The 25,681-nt window shown below is 32.4% G+C and overlaps 2 protein-coding genes across 2 annotated transcripts; one reads left to right on the top strand and one right to left on the bottom strand.

The window, feature by feature from the left end:
- Nucleotides 1-1,193: 1,193 nt before the first annotated feature.
- LOC131854469 (uncharacterized) lies at nt 1,194-7,892 on the top strand. The gene is made up of 3 exons (XM_059205591.1): nt 1,194-3,878; nt 4,095-4,568; nt 7,782-7,892. Exons 1-3 carry the CDS (start codon nt 1,194-1,196, stop codon nt 7,890-7,892), a joined length of 3,270 nt encoding a protein of 1,089 aa, XP_059061574.1.
- A 3,161-nt stretch (nt 7,893-11,053) lies between these two features.
- Nucleotides 11,054-23,848, bottom strand: LOC131854459 (uncharacterized). Its single transcript, XM_059205579.1, has 15 exons — nt 23,777-23,848; nt 21,061-21,221; nt 20,217-20,605; nt 19,557-19,780; nt 19,096-19,198; nt 18,468-18,595; nt 17,570-17,854; nt 16,719-17,003; nt 15,693-16,186; nt 15,179-15,362; nt 14,137-14,332; nt 12,866-13,626; nt 12,353-12,545; nt 11,791-11,904; nt 11,054-11,127 (listed from the first exon to the last, which is right to left on the bottom strand). The coding sequence occupies exons 1-15, from the start codon at nt 23,846-23,848 to the stop codon at nt 11,054-11,056; spliced, it is 3,663 nt and encodes a 1,220-aa protein (XP_059061562.1).
- Nucleotides 23,849-25,681: the final 1,833 nt, after the last annotated feature.

The following is a 25,681-nucleotide window of genomic DNA, read 5'->3' as shown; positions in this document are numbered from 1 at the left end:
CTAGTTTACTAGCGTATAACATTTATGATCCCATTATAAGTACTATACCGGATTTAAATACTAATATTAGTAATTATACTAATAATGTGACATGTGTTAATTTAAACTAACATCTACGACATTGGTTAAGCCACAGGATATGGTCATTATTCATCAAAATATTCGTGGCTTCTCCAGCAAAGAATTAGAATTAAGTCTTTTCTTAGAATCTAACAATGTACGGGTGTTATGTCTGACAGAACATTGGCTTAAACAATATGAAATAATTTGTCCTTTTGAACATTATAATATAGCTAGTTTTTTTGCTAGGAACAATGCCATTCATGGCGGTTCAATTATTATTTTAAAAAATGATGTAGAATTTAAAAACCGTCAAGACATTGTAAATATTTCTATTGAGCAAACAATTGAACTATCATGCGTAGAATTAGCTACTTGTATAATAATTTGCGTTTATCGTCCGCCATCGGCTTGTTTTGATTCTTTTGAACTGGCTGTGGAGGAAGCATTGAGACGAGTCGCACGGAGGAATAAAACATTATTTGTATGTGGCGATTTTAATATTGATTTATTATCGGAATGCTCAATAAGCTTAAGATTGATTAACTTATTTAAATCATTTAATTTGCACAATCTTTTTTTAGAACCCACTAGGGTCGCAGGAAATTCTGCCACTTGTATAGATAATGTTTTTTGTAATTGTGAAGTAAAGGTGAAAATGAATTTCGACTGTCTTGGATCTGATCATTATGGACAAAAAGTTATAATTGAAACTAAGGGATCCAAAGGGACTCAAACAATTACATGCAGACAAATAATACAAAAGAATTAAGCACGTTTTAAAAATAAATTTTATTTTTAAAACATAAAATATCTAGTGTCGTTGTTTAATTAATATATGTATAAAACCTCTTTTGTCATTGTTATGTGCCAGTACGATTATTAAGAAAAAAAAGTAATTTATTTAATCTGTCAAATATTAATGTGTGATTTTGAACAATACACCTAGATAAAACAAGATCAAGATTTTTCATTTAAAACAATTTATTTTTAAACATTTTATGGTCCTTCTTACGCCGATATTAACGAAAATAAATATAGTGCAGTACTTATACGCAAAATAGTTTTATATTTAACTTCAGTGATACAATATATTTTCATACAATTTGGACTTTTGTTGTTTGCATATTACAATGGCTGATATTAAACCACATATTACTTTGTTGTTGGACAATTCAAATAAAATAGTGAAATTACTTACAAATACGAAGAAATGTGCTCGAGCTAAAATTACAAGAGGATATTTGGAGGCGCGTGTGGAGATGCTATGTGAGTACTGGTCGTCTTACAAAAAACAATATGACTATATTACAACTACGTATGCTGAATCAGAGTTTAGAGCACATAATTTTGAACCACAAGACAATTATGATTCTAGCGAAGAGGCTTATTTAGATCTCAAAACATGGATAAAAGATTGGTTGTATGAACATGAGACAAACAGTACTAAAATTTATGATAATAACACCACCAACTCTTCACACTCGAGACCTAAACTTGCACCCATACCACTACCTGCATTCTCAGGAGATTATAATGACTGGATTAGCTTCAGAGATTTATATATTTCATTGATTCACAACGATAACAGCTTGTCAAAAATTGAAAAATTTCACTATCTTAAATGTAGTTTGACTGGCGATGCAGCGATTTTAATAAAGAATTTTACACTTACCGAAGCGAATTATCTAGATGCTTGGAAGAAACTGGAAGAGAGGTATGATAACAAAAGAGTTATTGTTAACAATATATTGAATCGTTTGCTCAGTCAGAAAAAGTTAACTATAGAATCAGCAAAAGGCCTCAAAGAATTATTAGATACTACTAGCCAATGTCTTGACTCACTAAAGAATCTCAATATACTGGTTTCTAATTGGGATGCAATCTTAGTTTATATTATTGTCGGGAAGTTAGACACCGAATCACACAAACTTTGGGAGCAGTCTCTTGGTAACTCTACTGAGATTCCTACTTATGTCAATTTAGCTTCATTCTTGGAGAACAGATTCAGAACACTAGAGATGATTAGCTCCACACAAGTAAAAGATATCTCTAAGAATCCATATGCATCGCAAAAAGTTACATCTGTCAAATCTTATGCTACTGAAGTAAATAGTACTTGCACATATTGCTCACAGAACCACTACATATGTCATTGTAAAAATTTTGCTACGCTTACTACAGCTGAACGTCAAAAGTTTGTAAAAACAAATAACATCTGCTTCAACTGTCTAGTTAAGGGTCATTCTGTGAACCAGTGTCGGCAAAGCACAACTTGTAAGAAATGTAGACGACGTCATCACACTTTGCTGCACATGTATACAAACCTTAACGAGTCAGACACCACAACTGAGAACAATGAGTCTACAGAGAATCCTTCCACGTCTTGTCACACAATTAGCACGAAGACTGAAACAAATGATAAACAAATCCTTTTAGCTACAGCTCGAATTAAAGTAATCGCTAAAAATGGTTCTACTCACATTCTCAGGGCACTCATAGACCAGGGCTCTCAGGCTTCATTTATGACAGAGGCAGCTACACAATTGTTAAATCTTGATCGCACACCTGTAAATGGTAAAATCACTGGAATATCCAACTCACATGCAGTTACTAAGTCCATGGTAACTCTCACAATTCACAGTACAAAATCATCACACTCACAATTTGAAGTCAATGCCTATGTACTTCGAAAACTGACTTCTTTGCAACCGTCTCGAGAATTCCCACAAGATACTTGGCCTTCTTCAATGCAGCTAGATCTGGCCGATCCTGACTTCCACAAGCCAAGTTCTATAGATGTTATATTAGGTGCTGATGTGCACGCTCACATAATTCTCGATGGAATACACAAACACAAGTCTCTCGTTGCTCTTAATTCTTGCCTTGGCTGGTTGTTGTCTGGCAGCGTGTCACATACTGATGCACCAATACACAATAGTATTGTCACTCACACAAATTTGGAGGTGGATCAGTTACCTAGGCAGTTTTGGGAGATCGAAGATGTACCTCACAAAAAACACATGTCAACTTTAAAAATAAAATGCGAAAATAGTACACGCAATGATGATGGTCGATGCATCGTTAACTTACCTTTTAAAGAGTATCCTCCCACAAGTCTTGGTGATTTGAAAATCTTGGCTGTCAATATCTTAAGACAAATGAAGAAGCGATTTTTATACAAACCTGAATTTAAATGTCACTACAGTAATTTTATAGATGAATACTTATCACACAAATACATGAAGATGATTCCTGAAAAAGAACTTAACACTAATAATAAAAAACATATATACTACTTACCTCACCATGCTGTCCTCAGGCCGACGAGCTTGAGTACGAAGTTGTATGTAGTCCTCGATAGTGCTGCATCTGTGAACAGAAAATCATTAAATAATGAATTATTGATTAATCCAACTGTATTAGACATTCGATACTTTATAAGGAGATGGAAATTACATAAATTCTGTTTACTCGCAGATATACTGAAAATGTATGTACAAATACCTGTAGCTAAGAAAGACAGGCTACTTACTATTACTTTTGATCCGTTTTGTACATCTTTATTGCACCAACTGACAGACGATGAATGCAGTGAATTTCTCAAGGAATCTGAAATACTGAAAGAAGACTTTTGTATGGATAAATTGTTAACTCGTATACCAAGAAAGGAAAATGCCATATTTCTTCAAAATCGGTTAACTGAATTATTAAGTCAAGGTAGCTTACCTTTATACAAATGGTCGTCTAATAGTAAATTGTTACTGTATCAAATTTTGAACCAAATAAAATATTATTCTATTATATTCACTATTAAGGTAAAAAACACAATTAAAACTTTAGATATTGTATGGTATTTACGAATTGATAATATTGAACTATGTTTAAGTTTAGAATTTAAATCTCACAATGTTACTAAACGAAATGTAATCTCTACGATAACTGAAACTTTCGATTCTTTTGGTTGGTTAGCAATTTATATTATTGTACACTTTATATGTTGTTATATTTTTGTACTTAAAATATGTATGCAGAAACTTTGGCTAGCTGACTTGGACTGGGATGTGGAGCCACTATCAGAATTAAAAACTCAATGGTTCACTTACCTTAGTAATTTATTACACATAAAATGCATTCCCTTTCCAAGATGGTTCAGTATTACAAATACCACTACTAGGATAGATTCACATTGTTTTGGTGATGCATTTTGCGATGTTTTCGCTGGTGTTATGTACAGCCTTATAACTGTTAATAAATTACTTGATCATTGTGTATTCGCACGAATTAATTCTACTATAGTTTTCAACTGGTTAAGTAAAACTTCAAGTACTAGGATAACATTTGTTGCTTATCAAACTGCACAAATTTCAATTCTCACTAATTGTAACCATACTCATACTTTTAACAATCCTAGTAATGTAGAGTCACGTGGTTTAAGTCCAAATGATTTGAGACAGTCAGAACTGTGGTGGAATGGGCCTGAATTTTTAAGTCAAACTCACAGTATTGTAAGTATTTATTCTTATAATCCTATAACAAGTATAAAGAGATAAAAACAAAGATGAATACTTAAATTTGTACAACTGTAAATAATGATGTTAATGATTTCATAAACACGTATTCAAATGTTTTAAAATTTATTCTTGTAACTGCTTTCATGTAAATTCTATATTTTATTCACTGCTGTAAAAGTAACATTAATTTAATCAAAGTTGATTACACTTCTTACTCAACTGCTTCTGAAATAAAAAATACGTTACTTACATGTATTCCTTGGTCACAAGCTATCAATTTCAGTAATGAAATTAAGATCTTAGTTCAAACATAATGTGTTCATAAAAGCAGTAAGTTATGTACTGTTAATCCATTTCTTGATAGTATACCTAGAACAGACTAGTTATTGCAGAGATATCAAATTATTTAAAATATTCTATTATTTTGAGTAATAATGTCACTTTCTAAACTAATGGTCTCTGATGCACATGTAAAAACTCTGCTTGATGTTTTGTATCTTACCATTGAATTTTTTCATTTGATAACTGTATACCTTATTCACACAATAATAACTGATACTTTTGTTTTTAAACTTATTGTAAATTTATGTTTTTCACTTTTGTACTGGTTTCACCCTATAGTATCTGTAAAGGACTATAGTAGTCCTTTGGGCGGCGGTATGTTTAATTAATATATGTATACAACCTCTTTTGTCATTGTTATGTGCCAGGACTCGTGTTAAAAAAAAAAAAAAAAGTAATTATTTTAATCTGTCAAATGTTAATTAATCTGTGATTTTGAACAATACACCTAGATAAAACAAGATCAAGATTTTTCATTTAAAACAATTTATTTTTAAACAGTCGTAGTACCTCAATATGACCCGGACATTGTATGTGAACATATTTTTAATTTAATTGAACATGAAGCTAGCAGTGAATTTAGAACAAAAACATTTTCAACTAGTGTAAAATCAAAGTTTTGTGACTGGGCCACATTTGGTATTTATAAGTCTAGGGCTAATCTTTACGAACTTTACGAAAAACGAAGCTATATATCCGATCCCTTATTTCATGAACATGTAAAATCTTATTTGAAAATATTTAAAAAGGTTTGTCATACAGCTAAGTCTCTCTATTTAGGTAAAATAATAACTAAATCTAAAGATAAAATAAAAGCCACTTGGAAAGTAATAAATAGCGAAACTGGAAAAGTTAATTTTGAAAATAGCAAAATAGCTTTAAATATTAATAACAAATTAGTAAATCCGACACAAAGGTCGCGGATACATTCGAATCTTATTTCACTAATATTCCATTAATTACGACACAGGCTCTAAAATCTTCCCCGTCTGCTGCTGAAACTTTACTAACAGACAATGTTAGCAAGTCATCAGCTGTATTTAACTTTAGATATACAACATCAGTAGAAATAATGAAAATATTTAAACAGCTTAATAATAAAAAAACAGAGGATCTATGGGGTATATCTGTTAAAATACTGGATAGTATAATGGAAATTATTGCGCCGTCTCTTGCTTTTATTTTCAATAAATGTATAGATGAAGGTAAATTTCCTAACATAATGAAAATTAGTATAATCATACCGCTTTTTAAATCTGGAGATAGGAGTGACCCAATAAATTATAGATCTATATCTATACTCCCAGCACTCAGTAAAATTTTTGAAAAATTAATCCTTATGCAACTTGTCAGTTATTTCAATTTAAATAATTTAATCCACAATAGTCAATTCGGTTTTTCCAAAGGTCTTTCAACTACAGACGCAGGTGCAGAGTTGCTTAGACACGTATTTGCTGCATGGGAAACTAAAATGGATGCAATAGGTGTTTTTTGTGACCTTTCTAAGGCCTATGATTGCGTTGATCATAATACATTGCTAAAAAAAACCTGCTTTTTATGGCGTCAAAGACAATGCTTTAAATTTAATAAAATCTTATCTATGTGATAGAATACAGAAAGTGAAGGTTAGCAACGCTACGTCTGACGGGTCACTTGTGCAAATGGGTGTACCTCAAGGATCTATTCTCGGTCCATTTTTATTCCTTGTTTACATTAATGATCTCCCATATGCCATGCAGGATAGTTGCGGGATAGTGTTATTTGCAGACGATACTTCATTGATTTTTAAAGTTAATAGAATGACTAATAATTATGACGATGTAAATAGTGCTTTGCGGCGTCTCCTGCACTGGTTTACAACTAACAATCTTATATTAAACGCTAAAAAAACAAAATGTGTTAATTTTCTCTGTCTAAAAGTTTAAATACTAATTGCAACATAAAATTAAATGACGAATCTCTCGAGGTTATAGATTCTACTGTCTTTCTACGAATCACACTAGATAATAAAACACAATGGGGTGCACAAATTCAAAGCCTTGCAGCGAAACTAAGTTCAGCAGCTTTTGCCGTGCGTAAAGTTAGACAGTACACTGATACTGATACTGCTAGATTGGTCTATTTTAGTTATTTTCATAGTTTACTTTCTTATGGAATATTACTATGGGGAAAAGCGGCTGATATTAAAAATATATTCATGTTACAAAAACGTGCCGTTCGAGCGATCTACTGTATGAACAGTCGTGACTCATTAAGAGAGAAATTCAAAGAGGCAAATATTCTCACCGTTGCTTCTCAATTTATATATTCAAATATCCTATATGTTCAGAAAAACCTTGACTTATTTCCAAAAAACAGCAATATTCATAATATTAATACTAGATTTAAAGACAAACTTGCTGTCCCCAAGTATCGTTTAGAAAAAGTTAATAGGTCTTTTATGGGAATAGGTATAAAAATTTACAATAAAATACCAAAGGATATGTTGGAATTACCCATAATTAAATTCAATACATCTTGTAAAATCATATTTACTGAGCAAAGCCTATTACTCACTAAACGATTACTTGAATGACAAGTGTGCATGGCAATAGTTGTTCATGCACTGAATTTTCATTTAATGTTAGACATAGACACCTATATAAATATACATTGTAAATAAACTGGCTTTAAAAAAAAAAAGTAATTCAATTGAGTTTCTTGCCAGTTCTTCTCAATTGGATCTATATACCGAACTGGACGGTAGGGAAAAAAATAAAATTAGAATGTAAAAATTTGACGTTCATAAGCGGCTAAAATATCCTACATGAATAAATGATTTTTTAATTTGAATTTTTATTATCATGCTGAAAATCCTTTGCCAAGATCTGCTCACCTCGAAGTCGAACTCTTACCGGCCTGAGACCATGGAGAGGCAACGGGATGGCTAGAATATTCTACCGCGACCCCAGTGGCCCGGAGAGCGACGAAGACTAGTCGGATTACTTCCCCGACAGACACCAATTTCGTGAGTTCAAATCTGACTAATAATAAAAAATGTTTGTATAATTTATAATTTGACGGAGTCATCGCTGATGGCATACAAACAAACACTCGATAACATATCAAAATTAATGTTAGATTCAAACTAAATGTGGAAAGTATTGCATTCTACCACGACTTTGGCAATTGAAACTGTCTTTGATTGCTCCAATAAAAGTCGTAAAAAATATAGGTAATATTTATCTTGAAAATGCCTGTGTGGAAATTCCCATGAAATTATAAAACCTAAGTCAGTATATATGGCATTGTTACTTAAAATCTTGATCAATCGTGCTGACCAACTGTCAAACTGAGAACTTTCTTTCCATACTTACAAAAAATTACAGATAGGTAGCTATTTAGATTCAGTCAATGTGTGACTTCAAGTGACTTCATACACAACACACAAAGACTTCGAAGTGGAATCGCGCGTGTAGAGAAGAACCTCGACGACGCTGGTCCGGTGGTCGACCGGTACATTGCTATAATGTTAGGTTATCAAATCTAACTTTGCAGCCTGGTAGTAGAAGAATCCGATTGGCATGAGCCATATATTTGTATTATAAAAAAATACCAGAGAGTCTACAATGTTAGATATGTTACTAGTGCCTGTATTTCATGTTTGATGTGTATATAGGTATTTATTATAATAAAAGTAAATAGCAGACATAAATAGTACATAGAATAGTATAAAATAATTAAAAATGAAGAACACAACAATTAATCCGTATGTCTGCAGATGAAACCATTTTGATTTTTTTCATTTTCCCGCGCAAATGTAATGCGCTACAGGTGCACAATAAGTATTGCACGGTGCGCAGCCGCAGTAGGATGAAGAGCGTGTCCTGGCTATTTGCGCGATGTTAATACTATTATCAGTAATAACATACAATATACAACATAAACGAAATAGATATAAAATAAAAATATATTCACTATGTGTTCCATCGCATTAGCGACACAACTTTGGCTCTACTTGACATTTACATATGTATAAAAGTAACCTCGACAAGATCTTCTCCACCCTCCGTTAAAGGTTTAAGTATGTACCTCGCGCAGTTCCTCTTTACTGGAGTATACTTTAGATTCTACTTCAGGGACTAATCCATAAGGCTTTCGATGATACTTTCGGGCTGATTATAATACCGGTTTATACTTTAGTACATTTTTACCGTGTATAAAAACGCACCATGTATGAAATGCCTTAGTTGAGTGATACGATATCATAAGATGTATCCCTTAATAACAGGTGATGGGGGAAGGGGATTGTTAGTAATGTGGACTGATAACCCCATTGTTAGCAATGTATAATACTATGTCAGGTTGACCTCCATGTGGTTTCCTATGGAAAACATCGTGATAAATTCATGGTCTATTTATCAGGATAGACTAACTACCCTGATCTAATTCTCATTTTATCATCCTCCACTGGTGCCCCGCCAGCGAAATCCGATAGCGCAGGCGGGTGCAACACTCCATCATAACGATAAGAATAAAAATTATAACAGGTGGTAAGTGTTAACTTGAACACTTTGTGAGGCAGTGTGAACCGGTTTTTTCCAATATCGGCGAACATGCGATCGGCAAGTGTTCACGTGCCAAAGTCAATATATGCTTTTAATTGAATCCATACTAACTTTATAAATGCGGAAGTGTATCTTTCTGTCTGTCTTACCATTTCGTTTCACGATTTTTCTGTAATAAGAATGGCACACAAGCTAACGTTTGAATAGATAGATGTAAGTGGTAACCTTCGCTCATATACATATCTTGTTACTTGCTGTAAGTGATACCGCTCACGCGTTGTCATTCCGGAGGAATAAAATGTTAAGCTTATTATCCTGAAATTAACTTCAGACTTATCTCGCCCTTCAACATAGCAAGCATATTACATATGTTTTTTTCCAGAATCTACCTTAATGACTCGGCATCACGAGATCGGACATGGCTGTATTTTGTTTAAAAACATACGAAGTCGCCGCTAAAAGCTTGTAAACCATATACGTCTAACTTATAAATGATTCGATTTTTTGTTTTTTTGCAATGGCATATGCTGGTGGTCACTTTATTCTTCCAAATTTAGATTTTAATGACTGTGTACAATTGAAAACATGTACAACATTTAGGTATTTGAAAAGAATACGAGCTGAGTTTCTTGTCATTTCTTTTCATCTCAAAATCATTCCGAACTGACGGTAGATTTGACATATCATAAAAGTCTGTAATAGACCGACATGAATAAAGATATTTTGAATTTAAATTTGAATAATAATTTAAATTTGAATTTATCTACAGTAGTAGATAAATTTTAATTGATTCCTATATTTTAAAAGACTACTTTTTATTTGACTTGGCAGCGCCTTTATGAGAATTGACGCAAATTTGAATGTATGTAAAAACCTGCAGTAGTTCTCGAAAATAGTAATGTCTGTCTTTTTAATAGTTGCTTACAAAAAAGAATACGGAATTAAAATACGAAGGTTTTTGTGTTATTCAATTATATAATCGACATTCTATATTTAAAGTTTTTATGATTTACTTTTCAATAACAGATTTTTACAACGGCAAAAGAAATATACATGTTTTACTGAATCCATTATCACTCATTTAAAGAATACCATATCGCCACCACAAGATGCGAATTATATGTTATTGATATGGAGTGTCAGTCAGACCAAAAAATTTGAGAAATTTAACTAGTACAGTTAAATTTCGCAAATTTTTCTAAGATGTTTTTTCTAATCTTTTAATTTTTTTTTTTTTTTATAACGGAGCTATTCTAGCATTACTCGATAAGTTTTACAGATCAATATAGATTGATGCCCGTCGACGTAGGTTTTACTCCGACAGAGCGCCAGAAGAGGATGATAGGACGATGGTGAGTAAGGATCAGTGAAAATTCATCAGAAATAAACCACGATGCTAAATTTATAAGTACCTTCCTGCAGTTTCACCATGGTTTATTTCTAATCTTAAGATATTAAAGGTTGGGTATAAAAACCACATCTACCTAATCTTTTTGTTTGGAGAAAAATAAAGGTAAAAACATTTTATGTATAGTTTTATTTACATGTCCACTCAATAGTACTGAAACACATTAGAATAAAATAAAATATTCATAGCTTGAAAACAAACTCCTCTAATTTAACGTCTAATGCTTTTAGTATAGAATCCGTAGTGAATGGATTATCTGGAACAAAACCACACAAGATGATAATATATTACACTAGCTACTCGCCCCGGCTTCGCACGGGTGTACATGTTTTATATAAATAAACATTCTTCTTTAATCACTCTATCTATTAAAAAACGCTTCAAAATCCGTTGCGTAGTTTTAAAGATTTAAGCGTACATAGGGACAAACAACAACAGCGACTTTGTATGTAATGATGATTAAAATATAGATAACCTCGGTTGTATAGCGGTTTAGCACATCGTCTTCTTTCCGATGGTCGCGGGCTAGATTCCTCGCGCGGTATAAACATTTGTACTTATGAATATTATTGCTTATATTCATCTCTCGGTGTCCTCTATAGAGATGTACCTATGTATATACAAAAAAAAAGTATGTTGGTATTACATTACATACACCGAGAGTGCCATAATATAAGATCTGCTTGTTTATAACTAGATTAGCGAGGAGTGACATTTAGTTCTCCGGAATGACAACGTATGTGTGATATTACGGCCGTCACGTGACATATAAAAATGTTATTATCTTTATTATATCATAGAGGATGGACTACCCCCTCTAAGTTTTAGAACATTTAGTCCCGATTAATATATCTTAATTTCACTAAAGATGTTTTCATTACTATTCTATGTCAGTTTTTTTGTTCAATCCTTTAATTACCTATATTTATCCACTCTGTAGGGTCGTATCCAGAATTCTTTCTCGATTCCATTATACATTTCCTTAGAGCATGTGTCACTCCATTAGTAGTACAAACGCCCATTTCACCAACAGCTGAAAAGTGAGCTAAGTTGTGATCATTTTATTACATACTAGCTATCTAGCCGGATCTACATGCATTTCTCATGAATTACGCTAAAAAATGCATTAAAATCCGTTGCGTAGTTTAAAAGATCTAAGCGAACAGAGAGTGGAGGCGACTTAATTATATAGGATATAAAGATTTTAATTATAATTGAAAATACCAACGATGTCAAACAAATGAGAATCTAAATATTTTTGATCCACTTTGTAAGGTTATTTATATCGGTATGCAACCGAATAGTGTTCACTTGGATATATCTATTGTTAAATATGTTTCTATCTCTATCGACAAGGCTTGATAAGAAAATACTCTATTAAATGGAAAAATATATGAAATTGAATAAATATTATATCCCTTAGCCCACGTAACAGAACTTTTGAAAAACTCATGAGTAGGTATAACCAGCTGGTGTCTTACCTTTAGACCCTAACACACCTTTCGGATTTTTAGAATTATATCGAAGCATAACCCTGAAATCTGCTGGTATATCTAAGGCCAGAGGTACGTGGTATGTTAGAGACCTGTTAGTTAGTTTTTTGCCTGTTTGTTTATCGTAAATAATCTTTTCACTCGTAAAATATCCCAAACCATATATATAAGCTCCTTCAACCTGGTATAAAATAAAATAAACTTTAATAATAAATTGTTTAAATTCTCAACAGCCTCGGTGGTATAGCGGTTTAACACACCGGCTTACTTCGCGGATTCGATTCCTTGCACGGTAAAAACATTTGTATTTATGAGTATCATTGTTTGATATCTGAGTGATTTGTATGTTCTTTGTATGGAGATTCTTGAAGATCTATGTATTTCAGTTGTCTAGTAGCCATAACAAAAACTGTACTTAGCATGGCACTATATGGAACTGTGTAAATTGTCCCGATATATTACTATTATTATCCTACGTTTTTAAATAACATATTTACTAACCTGACCAATATCGACCTCTGGGTTGGCACTTAATCCTACGTCTTCTAATATATCTGCTCTTAACAACTGATATCTCCCTGTTAGAACATCTAACTGTGTTTCTAGAATGGCTACACCAAATGTATTATAATTCGGCAAATCTTTTTGAGACGTCGTATAAGTTGCAGTCAGATCTACCAACAATTCCCCTGCCTTCCAGACAACCTGTTCCCATGTAGGATTTGTCAATTGCTTCCTTGCTGGTTCCAATCGCTTGTTTAATATTTCGCAAGCTTTTATTATAGAATAACACACGCTGTCACTTGATGTACTTGAACTTGTGCAAACGTTGTTAGCAGCTACGAAAGACATGCTTGGTAATATAGTTATGTATTGCAATGGAATACCTAATTGGTGTGCGCATACTTGTGCTGCTTTGGTGTTCAGACCCTGTCCTATCTCTATTCCACCAGTAGTGACTGTCACTGTACCATCTCTATATATAGACACCATAGCTGAAAACATACCAATGTAAATAACTGGAAAAATCATTGGACTGATATGTATAGCTTTCTTTACCCAACGATTCGATTCATTGTACTCTTGAATTAATTTCGCTCGAGCATCGTAGTCAGCTTCTTTTCTTAATATATCTATGAGTTGTGGTAAATCGTTATCTTCTTTTCTCATATTGGCTAGACGCACATCTATGGCATCCTTTTTTACAACATATGCTATATGTTCCATTATGTTCTCTATGCAAGCAATAGCTTCTGATGTCGCTACAATATATACAAACAAAATATTAAACGGATTTACCGAATAATGGACATACATTTATACTACTACTTTTTTCATTATTTATCTGTATCTATAAATAACAATTTTCCGAACGTATGTTAGCGCATCTCATTAGTCCTTACCAGTGTAAATGCGGAGATGATAACTAAATAGTCTTCAACACAACTATGATTACTTGAAGGTAAAATGTCCATAATAATATTATAAATGAGGAATCGTGTCTGTCTGATCGTCAGAATATAAGCGCTTTGACAGTAAGTAAGTAAGCTCATGTTGCCAACTAATAATGTGGATTCCAACTTAAATTGTGTAGTATAATATTATGTAGTATTTTAAAGTGATTTTATATGTATAAATTTTGAGTGTCAAAAAATTTCCATACAAATATTAAATTTTGACGTAAAAATAGATTATATCATGAGGACAGACATAAACAACCTTTTATTTTAAGACGAAGACGCGGATAAAAGCTAGTATTACTATAATCGTACCTGGCGCTCGTACAAAGGTATTACAAGGCAAATCGGTAAACACAGAAGCCACTTTCAAGCTCATGTAATCAGAATTATAGCAATTTGGGAAACCTCCCACAAAAGGTTGAAGGAGAAAATCATTAAACGAGTAGCCCTGATCTTGCACCACCATTGCTTGTAAGTACTGAATTTTCCCATTAGCATCCACACCTACCTGAAAACTATACTCATATTAAATAAATACATACAAAGAGAAAGAAGGGTAGGCAGTTAATGAAATGGCAAGACAAGTTAAGATCAACAGTGGCCACAAAATGGAGAAGAGTTGCACATGATAGATACCAATGGAAGTCACTGGAGGAGGCGTATGCCAAAAAGCACACTGAAAATAGAGATCTATTGTAAAAATATATTTTTGGTATAAAAAACTTATAATTGCATTTCATTCCACCATTTTCGGCGACGTAAATTTTGTAAATCATCTGCGGGTAGGTACTTTAATTTAGCCACCTATTTCGCCTGCCAAGCTTACTTTGTAAACTGTTTTTCTGTTCTAAATTGAGATAAGGCAGTGACATTATATTAAAAGAGGCATGATATTTCAGTCGTCCGGAATGAGAATGGATGAGTGGTAGGTATCACGTGATAGTGCAGTTTATATGTATAGGCAAGAGTTGCCTCTTATAATAATGTTAGCAAAATCTCTACTTCTAATTTCCAATTACAACTTCGTAAATTTATCGCGCAATTAAATACTATACTTTAAATTCATCATGACAAAAAGTGAATAACAGGAAAACGACATAGTATTTGAGGACCTTACGGACGCTAAGTAGCAATCCAGGTTTAGAATGAGTATGCAAATGTCAATAATAAATAGATAGATTATCTATTTCTCTATTGTAGTTAAATGTCCTCACATAAAAAAGAGAAATAAAAAGATAGTGAAGGTGATGGAAGGTGAAAGAAAGGAAAGGAAGGTGAAACAACAACCAATTCAATAGAACTAGAAAATATCCATAGACTTGACTCCATATCATAGTCTTATAACAATTTTTACCTCATAATTACATTGTGTTGGAAACCTCCCACCGGAAATGGACATGTTGGTTTGTATTGGCAATATGAAACGGCACGGCAATGCCATTTTCCGAGCGACTAAAGCGCAAGCTGTAGACGCTTGTACATTTCGACTAATTTTGCCGCCAAATGCACCACCACAACGACGCACTTTCATTAATATTCTGAAAATAGGATGAATATACATTTTTATTTAGTTAAAAAATCACAAACATTATACTCAATATACCAGAAAATGGAACTGAACTACAACATTAAGCGAAATTGCTTATTAAATTCATTTTGTAAAAATAAAATCATCGTTTGTCTCAGACGATTTTCACGATGGACCCGGCACCCGCGCAGTGAATCCATGGAATGCTACAAAGTTCGTCTCTGCTTAATTAGTCCACATAACTCAATCTAGCCCTAGATAGAGTCACATATTAATGAAGACGTTTCAACAAGTAAAATCGCGCAATAAGCAAATTTTGGTAGTTTTAATAAGTACTTACTGACTTTCTTTCATTTTCAAACATTGCGCTATTCCCATTTGACTTAGATCCATCCACTGCGTAGAATCATATACTTCAAGTCGATCATCTACTGGCACCACGACGCAAGTTATTGGCTCCATATAATAATGATATTGTGTTTCAATTTCATATGAACCTTTTACAATATTTGTAACATTATTACCACGACCTTTAGGTTTAAGACCACCATCGGCTGGCACATATCTTTTGCTATCTTTTTTAGCTTTATTTATAGTGATTACGGGATCGCAGGAACTTTTATTTTTATATGTTACTTTAACTTTTTTAGCAACAGTTGCAGCTAGTGTTTGTGTTATTGCCACAACGATGGCTAATGGTTGACCATAATATTTAACATCACTGCTTACAAGAATCTCTTCGTATACTTTCTCTTGTTGTACCCCCGGCCGTATGAAAGAATTTATTCCCGGAATATCTTTCGCAGTGTATACAGCTAGAACGCCGTCTATATTCTGTAATTAATTGTAATTTTAATTATTTGTGTATTCACATGCTAATGGTAATACGTGCGAATTATACGAAACACTAAAAAATACGCTAAGTCTATTTATACAACTCAAAGTCTAAAGTAATCACAATAATAATACTCATACAGTGAAGTAGACCAATTATGTCTTTGTTATGATTTCATGACCATCAAAATAAACGTACGTAATGTGTCATACTTTTTTTATTCTACGGATTTGGCCTTTTTTCTTTTCGGGGTTCCGTCCTTTCGATAAAAAGAATAAAAAAAAAAAAGCAAAATATATTTGTACAAATTATATATAATAAATACCATACGTTTGACATACACACATATAAAAAAGTTATGTTAAAACTCAAAATATTAATTATTTATGATTCATTGTGGTCTGACTCGCCCTGTGGGACAACCATTAGGTAAAATATATTTATTAGATAATATTACTAGTTATCTATTATATTTATAACGAATATAATAATACACATAAGCAAAATTAAGATAATTTAAATTAATCTTACCAAAACATCAGTTGTATCTATAGAATCAATTTGCCCAACGTGTATTGTGGATAAAACAAAAGCGCCAAATACTTCTAGAGGAAATGACGGAATGTCGTTTACAAATTGTGCTTCCCCTGAGCTCTGAAGTAATGCTTCTAACTTGGGAAGAGGCTGGTTGATAGGATATAGCGAAGAATCTGTTTGATAGGACTGAGTTCCGTGAGAAATCGGACGATGCAGCAACTCACGTCCAGATCTATAGCGAGGATCAATAAAACTCGACGGTGCAATGCTCAAAATGAACTATAATTTCAAAAAAGATAACATATTACAAACAGACTAAGAAACTACAATAAGAAACCAAAATGCTTTTACACATGGTCGTCTGAACGTTTGTAACAAATTATTTCTTTATTATTTCATAGCATTGGGTGTTATTTGCGTGTATTGCGGAAGTTCTTTTCATTACTTAATGGTTTATATTATTTTGTTTAATTACGCTACAGCGTCTCAGGTTGGTCGCGGAACTTATATCCCAACTCTTCAATGACCTGCTGATGTCTCGTTCTGAGACGAAACACGTGTCGTAATATGTGTGTAGACTCAATAACGGCCGGAATTTGATCATCAATAGAGAAGATCGTAACAATTCCTGGTGGTCAGGATTTCGTATTGATTATTGTGGTCTCATATATACTAAAGGTTGCGTAACAAACAAACAAATAAAGCAGTTGTTTATAAATTCTCGTACGTTCTTATTTTATATGTCATATTTCGTCATGTAATATTTTATTTAGCACTATTATTATAAGACTGAGAATAAAACATTAATTAATATCATATTAAGTCATATAAAAAAAAGTTTATACCTTGTAAAATATCCCAATTGCTAGTTTCTTGCGAGTTTCTTTCGAATACAGAGTATACTCAATTGGGCGTAATTCGTCATTCAATTCCTTGATAGCTCTTTGTAATATTTTATTATTAAAAATATTTTTATTACGCAAATATATATTAGTACGATTAGCATAAATAAATTCCGTCGAAATATTACCAAACGCACAAGTAGCTTCCTTTATTATTCTGTTATTGTCCATATTTAGTAAGAATGCTGCATTTACAATAGCTAAAGCATTCTGATTTCTCGGCATAATCTGAAAATTTATATGTTAATTTGATATTATATGAGAACTACTTTGTAACTACTATTATATCTACAATAAAAATTACTGGCAGTTTTCATATAGAAGACATATTCAAAAAATATATATACAGTTTGTCTTTCTTATTTTAACTTAAACTAAGTTCTTCTATATATTTATGAATATTGAAGGAAATCTATGAAATTCATTTTAATTATTTTTATATTTGGAAGAGTATCCAATCCCAACTCCTCGACTTAAATTAAGTTATTGATTTGGACTTATTGTTGCAAATCAGTAACTGATAATTTGGTACCCGGACAATTGAAGTCAGTTTTATTGTGGCCGTTAATTACTGATCTGTTGCTGTTTTTTGTTCAAATACAAAACCACTTTGCCTTTACATCATCATTACTAGTAAGTCCGCACAAGTTTGTAAGTTTATGAGTCTGAAGAATGTTACTTTTGTTCACCGCAAAGCACTTTGGATTCCGTGGTACTATATAATTCTTATGAAAACAGTAAATATAAGTACATTGTTAGTTAATTAGACTATAATTACTAATTTAATTTTAAAACATCTATAATATATAATTTAATATATAGAATAAGTGAAAAAATTTACCTTATAACTTTTAAAAATGCTTAAAGCACCTAAAGGAGGTAACAATATGGACTGTATCAATACTCCTTGCATATTATAACTGAGAAATTGTGACATTTTTATATTATTTATCTGGCCCTTTGAATTTCCTGAAAAAGAGCAAATAAAATAATTACCACTTAGTAACTTAAAGATATTACTATGGTGGGTGACAATGGAAAGTAGCCTCCTTATAAAGCCAATTTTTAAAAAGTTATATGATTGGATCATGGAAGACTACTACTAGACTAATTATAAAAAGTTTTCCTTTAATACGATTATTAAGCGAAAATATGTTGTAAAGGCAATACTTTACAAGAAAGAGTCTTCCATGTGCCAATAGACTTACTTTGAAATTTCAAACCCAGAATTTGGCTGATGATGAACATGATTTAGTATCATGTTCTAACACGATTGCGTCAAAAGATAACTTTAAATTTCACTTAGGTATTCAATACAGCACCATTATGTTGAATAAATCTATAGCAATAATAATAGTTCTAGTAAGTAGTTTCTAAAATAGAGTGCTGTGTCAAAGTTCACTGATGTTTTCACTATTGACTTCAAAACCCGAAACAATAATAAAAAAAATCCTGAATTACATACTTACTGACAGTAATAACTGCACCAACCGCAGACAAAAGCAAGAACACATCCGATGGAAACGACGGCATACTGTGTTTCAACATCAAGTTACCGGCCAGACATCCGATCTGAAGTAAATATAAAATATAGGTAATAAATATTTTCGACTCAAGAATTATCCCCATGACTAAAAGTTCTGTCCTCCTTGTATTATATTCCAATATGTAACATAGTACTCCGGCGTGTCTGTCTATATGTTCGTAAGAATTTCAAAAATTACTGTACGCGTTTTCATCCATCAACAAAGTTATATCTAAATGAAGAAGGTTTAAATGTGAATTACACATTTAAGCCATTTTCATTTAGATATAACATTGCTAATGGATGAAAATAGCATGAAGCAAAATAGCATTAAGGTTTTTTAGCGACATGTCCCAGCTTTGCACTAATATTTCAATTAAGTTATATAAAATTTATATTACTCACATTTCTTACGGATATATGAGCCACGTTCTCAAAATGTTTAGCAAACTCAGACAGATAACTGAAATCATCATTAGACAGCGCTACATCCTGAAATATTTTCCTACATTCCTCCAATGATGTGTTCGCTCCGAGAATCAGATTCTGATCACATTTATATCCTTTTAGCGATTTCACATTGCTAATGTCTATTAGTATGCGAGGATATTCATAATTTTCATAGATACCTATAAAATAACAAAATGTAATTAAAATTATTCATAAGTCTGTTCTATGTTGTTGTTAAGTGTTTATACATTTATTCATAAGTAATTGACAAAAAAATTATGGATAATAAATAAATATGAATTAATTAATTAACAATCATTAAAATCAGCGAGATGGACTGTAAAATGTCGTCTGCGTGCTCAGTTATTACCTGCTTATTTCTGCTTGCGATAGGCAGTTAAAATAGAGGATAAGAAACATGACGACTAAGTCGTACTTCTGGAATGGCAATGCATAAATGTAATCACGGATCTCACATGGTATATCCCAAGTGCTGTTCATGTACCTATTCGTTTCCGTTCCGATCGTTTACCGTTTACCATCACTCGTCAGATTCTTTGCCATTCAAATTACATTATAAAAATGCTTACCCAATAAGTATAATTATGTAGGTACCTTTCGCAGTATTTCCATCAACGAGTTGATAAGAATCTACACCATGTTCATGAAATATTTCAAAAATATCTTTTTCTTCGAAAACTTTAAACATTATTTCATTTCCGAAATCTAAAACTATAGTTTTTTCACATCTAGGTAATGAATTCTCAATTACGCTCCAGTCACTATCGATGCTATGCGTTGAACATTTTCTTTGGCAATTACTCGATTTCCTATCACATGTTTCTAAATCTTCTATATCCTTCACCCTCTGTAGTAACTCAGGGCTGGCATCGACTGCGTATGACTTGATCACGTCCAATATAGGTCTGTATCCTGTACATCGACACGTGTTACTGCCGAACGATCTCTCCAGTTCAGCTGTTGTGAGATGTTTATCCTGTAAACTTAATAATTACGCTTTGTTTCTAAATAATAACATAACTATATGTAACTTCAAATTAGCAGCTTTTCACTAAATGCATATGAAAGTATGTACAGTACTTCCATAAAAACACAAATAAAAAAAACTGTCTATTTGTTCTTACAAATCTCTGAAATGACTGGATCTATTTTCACGGGACTTTCACTTGCAGATAACTAATATTATAACTTAGGCTACTTTAATTTTAGAAATTTTATTAGAGAATTGACGTGATATCCATGGTACTGAAAAAATGACCTTGTCTATTAAAACATATAAGTTACTATTAGCACAGATAATATAATATTACATACTATTAGACACACACGCACAATTCATCCGTGGGCTGCTCGTATAGAATCTTTTTTGTTCAAGTCACTGTTCATAGGCCATCTTATACCCCACTACTCACGAAAATCCATTGACAACATTACCTACCTATATAAATTCATGATCCAGCCGGGCGTGCAGTATCCGCATTGCGTGGCGTTGAATGCCCTGAACCGCTTCTGGATGTCGGAGTAACCGTTGCGACGGTTCCCGACGCCTTCGATGGTAGTTATATCCCAGCCATGACAGGAGAACACCAGCACCAAACACTGAAACAATTCAAGGTAAGATTAAATAAATAAGTTACATAATCTTACAACTTAATTTCCGAATAGGTTATCAGAGGCTTTGCCAAATGTCGATCATGCACATACATGGATATAAATGTAATGAATACATTTTTTACATAGATGATTTAACACTCTCTCTGTATTTTTCAAAAAAATGTGTATAAAATATTCAATTATGGATTACTGCATAAAATGTGAGGTAATAAAATATTTACAGAATAATAAGAATTATAGTAGAAATATGTTTATAAAAATCGCATTAGACGTAATTTATCATATTCATTTTCCGTTAGTCTAATATCTTCAGTGAAGGAAGAAATTTTATATTAATACAGTTTTTAATAATAAGAATAATATAGTAGAAAAATTACGATCAAAAAAAAAACACTTCATAATTATTGCACTTGCAAATTAAGATATCGCATTTGACGCTCTCTGAGCGCGCGCACCGACACGCATCATGCGCCGCAGCCTTATTTTCCGTTAACGACTCTTTATAGTTATGTATTTCTAAGAAATTAAAAATAGACAATCTTGAAAAAACATATGAATTATGTGGATAGAAATAATCTTTATTCAAATAAAAAAAGCACTTTTGAAAAAATTTTGATCACATTTATCTTCATCACAAGAAGAATCGTCGTTGTTGCTCTTTTTAAACGTATAAAAATACAAAACAAAAACGTTGATATCTGTTAAATAATTATTCCACTTATAGAATTAACTGAAAAACATTATTATCGTTAACAAATTCTTCTCTTATAGCGCGCTTTTTTGAAAGGAACGCGCCATTTAAATCTTTTTTCGTGGCAGATTTATAATAGACTCTTCGTCCTTACGCAATTGCAAAAACGAATTAACAGCCAAACGACATTTAGGTAAAATCGGTTATTGTTACGCGTTCATAACTCTTTTGAGTCGTACTGCGGGATGAGTTTTTATAAATGTATTGTCCACTGAAATTAAAAATATATATTTTTAAAGGGAGAATAAAAAAAATATAAAAAAATAGAACGGGTGCTGTTGGATTTATTTATGTGCAATATATTTAAGAATCTCAACATTTATTTTTAACATTTGTTTTTTTATTTTTCTTCTATATTAAAATAAAGGAATTTTTCTAAAATAAAAGTAACCTAATTTACTACTTATTACATCAACTCACTCACTCAGTACCGTTTTTATCCAAAAGACAGACAAAAATTGTAAAAAAAATATTTTGGTGAAATATTCATATGTATTTTTTTTTTTTACAAACAGACACTCCAATTTTATTTATATGTGTAGATATTTATGTAAACAACTGTACTTTTATTTTCTTATAGCACACGTGAACGCTGTAAACAGCAAAATATGTATTCTTTTATTACTGAGTTCTATTGACTTTGTAAACTAGACAAACTTGGTGATTACTTTGTTTAACAGATGTTATATAGGGTACAATCACAGACACGATGTAGGTACCTATAAGAAAATATTTATTATCTATACAATAAATATATTGTCATTGCAAGGACAATTATATAAACAATATAAACAAAGTAAAGGACTTTTGAGTTAGTGTTGTATATATTAATATACTAGCTGTGCCCGCGACATCGTCCGGATAGTATAGTGACCTTGACTAAATAAAGAAAATTTATTTAGTTAAAATAAAACCCAAAAAAGTTTCGGTATTTCACTTCAAAAATGACGATACTTTTACACAACCTTTCATCTGATTGCGGTCAAATTGTAATATATAAAAAAACTCCACTCCCTTACAACCCATTTTTCGCACTAAAAAGTAGTCTCTAAGGGTCTAGTTTATTTATATATAAATCTACACTTTGTTTATTTGTATGGTTAAACACGCTAATTTCAGGAAATTTCTACTGGTTCTTCTATGCCATTTATATTACATAACATCACGCTCCTAATACAAACATTAATGATATGATCGTACACAATTGAGATCTCATGAAATCGACAAGTTTATAAAACTTTAATAATAGAGTAAATAAATATTATAAATAATAAAATAAACCTTCACGACAAATTGTCAATGTATTGATGAATGAAACACTTGATATATAATGCAGCATGCATATGCACGATACCCCTCCGATCGATCCCCGTCCACTTCAGACGGGGATCGAAATTACGATGGCCTGAGCCGAACTTCGAACTTCTAGCGGTGCCCTCATACTAAAACCGCTCCGCCCGGTGGGAGTTGACCATCAGCCACTCCATGAGTCCTTCCGCGGATTTGAAGTGCCACTGCACTCGCCCCCTATCGTCCGGTAAAGCTGTAAAAGCCAGCGACCGCCAACAGCATTAGAGAAGTCCGAAAAAAAATATGCACGATACGCAACATCCTTTACAGTGCCCTCAGATTAAAGTCGTATCCGTCAGGTGGGAGTTGGCCAGTCAAGTCCGTTTACGGGTTTGCTGCGGCCGACAGAGTAGTCCGACAAAAAAAAGATACGCAGCGAAATTAAACGTACGCTCGAATACGCCTTTGTTGTACAAATATTTAAAAATTTGTATCTTACCTGAACATTTTTTTTCGTTAACCGTAAACTCAATACACGACATGTTTTCACAACACTTATTGACTGACTCATTTCTCAGTTATCCTCTGGTTCTTATATATGTAAGGAGATATGTTACGTATCATTGTCAGGCCTCAGGCAACTGGTAAACTTACAAAGTATAACTAACTATGATAGGTATTGCTACTATGGCTTTATCATAATTAGAATAGATTTTCGCTGCTGAATCTCGCCATATACATATCCAGGGGTTCATTGATAGCGAATTAGTTTACTGTCGAATATCTCATACAAAATCATAATAGTCTGTATACTGAATAATTGTTCCAAAGCCGAATATTTATTCATTAAGAATCTTCTAATTTACCTTAGTTTTGAAGGCGGTAGAAAATAGTACTTCTTGAAAATAGTCTACGTGTTGTGGACTCCATAGGACCTATGTTACTGGCCGCTTAAAAAATATTTTTATACTATAAAAACATATATATGTAATTTAAACTATAAATTTTAGTTCTAAGAAAAATATACAATGTAGTTTCTTTGCAAAAAATATTTTTTCTGATATCGAGTTATACTTAGTTATAGTTTAGTGGAAACAAAACATGTAATATAATAATATTCTGTCGTCCATCACAAAATGGCGACCATGACAGGCAAATAGTATTGTTGAAAGCAGTCTTTGTAAACTTAGATGTCACAAAATATTTAAAAAAAATTCAGAAATATAAACAAGCCGCAACTGTTAAAATACGTAATGTAAATAAGTTGTAAAAATACTTACTTGCTGTGAGATCTAAGTTTACAAACTGTTTTCAAAAATTATAATTATTTACAATTTGCGTCTTACAATCGAATATTTTCTGTATGAACTTGGAGCGGCAAAACAAGATGTTCGAAAGTGATGGCAAATAGTATACTTAGGCGATGTACATCACAGAACACATGTTGGCGCATGTGGTATCTCTCATACCATGCGTTGTTATTCCTAAGGACTAATATCCCAAGAACGAGTACTCAGACCTGTGATTTCATAGATATATATATATACCTATCATTTTTATCGATTTAATACCAATTCTAATTTGTAAATAGTTATCCTCTCCAATATAATAAAACTGCTAATAACTGACTCTGCTTTACATTACCATAATCTCAATATCACTCTGCTGTATAGAAACCCTGGAATAACTGGCGGTGCTAGGCCGTCCCTAGTTAGAAACATATTGTAGTACGTGTATAAATATATTTTTAATCCTTTCTGTCTGTCTCGCTTTCACGCCAAAACTACTGAACCGATTTAAAGTAAATTTGGTGGTAGTTTAGAATCTGAGAAAGAAGATAGGCTACTTTTTAATCCGAAAAAAGGGTTGAAAGGGGAGATGCAAAGTTGCAAGGAACGATCGTTATTTTTAACGCTTGAAACTTGAAACTTATTTCTGAGACTTCTGATTAAATATATCTAAATAATTCGAGGTTTATAGAAATAAAGAGGTGAAATAAAATAGGGGATGACAGCATTTAAGGAAATTCGTAATTTTTGAAGTTAGAACGATGAAATTTTTTTATTTACATTTTATTGGGTTAGATTACTAAATATTAGATATTTCATTATTCGGTCAAGGTCACTACTTTATGCGGATGAAGGCGGTACAGCACAGCTACTAATATATAGTTTTGCAACTTTTCTGCATGATACTCCTGTACCTGAAAATTTAACGTATCTGTATTTTATTAATGTACTAGCTACTCGCCCCATTTTCGGACGGGTGTACATGTATTATATATATATAAACCTTCCTCTAGAATCACTCTATCTATTTAAAAAGACCGTTTCGAAATCCGTTGCGTAATTTTAAAGATTTAAGCATACCTAGGGACAGATAGTGACTTTATATTATACAATCT

This window comes from Achroia grisella, unplaced genomic scaffold (assembly GCF_030625045.1).
Source record: "Achroia grisella isolate CSIRO2021 unplaced genomic scaffold, CSIRO_AGI_Agris_v1 utg1062, whole genome shotgun sequence".
NCBI classification, from domain to species: Eukaryota; Metazoa; Arthropoda; class Insecta; order Lepidoptera; family Pyralidae; genus Achroia; species Achroia grisella.
The sequence above is the reverse complement of the archived record's forward strand: the minus strand, read 5'-3'. Positions and strand labels throughout refer to the sequence as shown.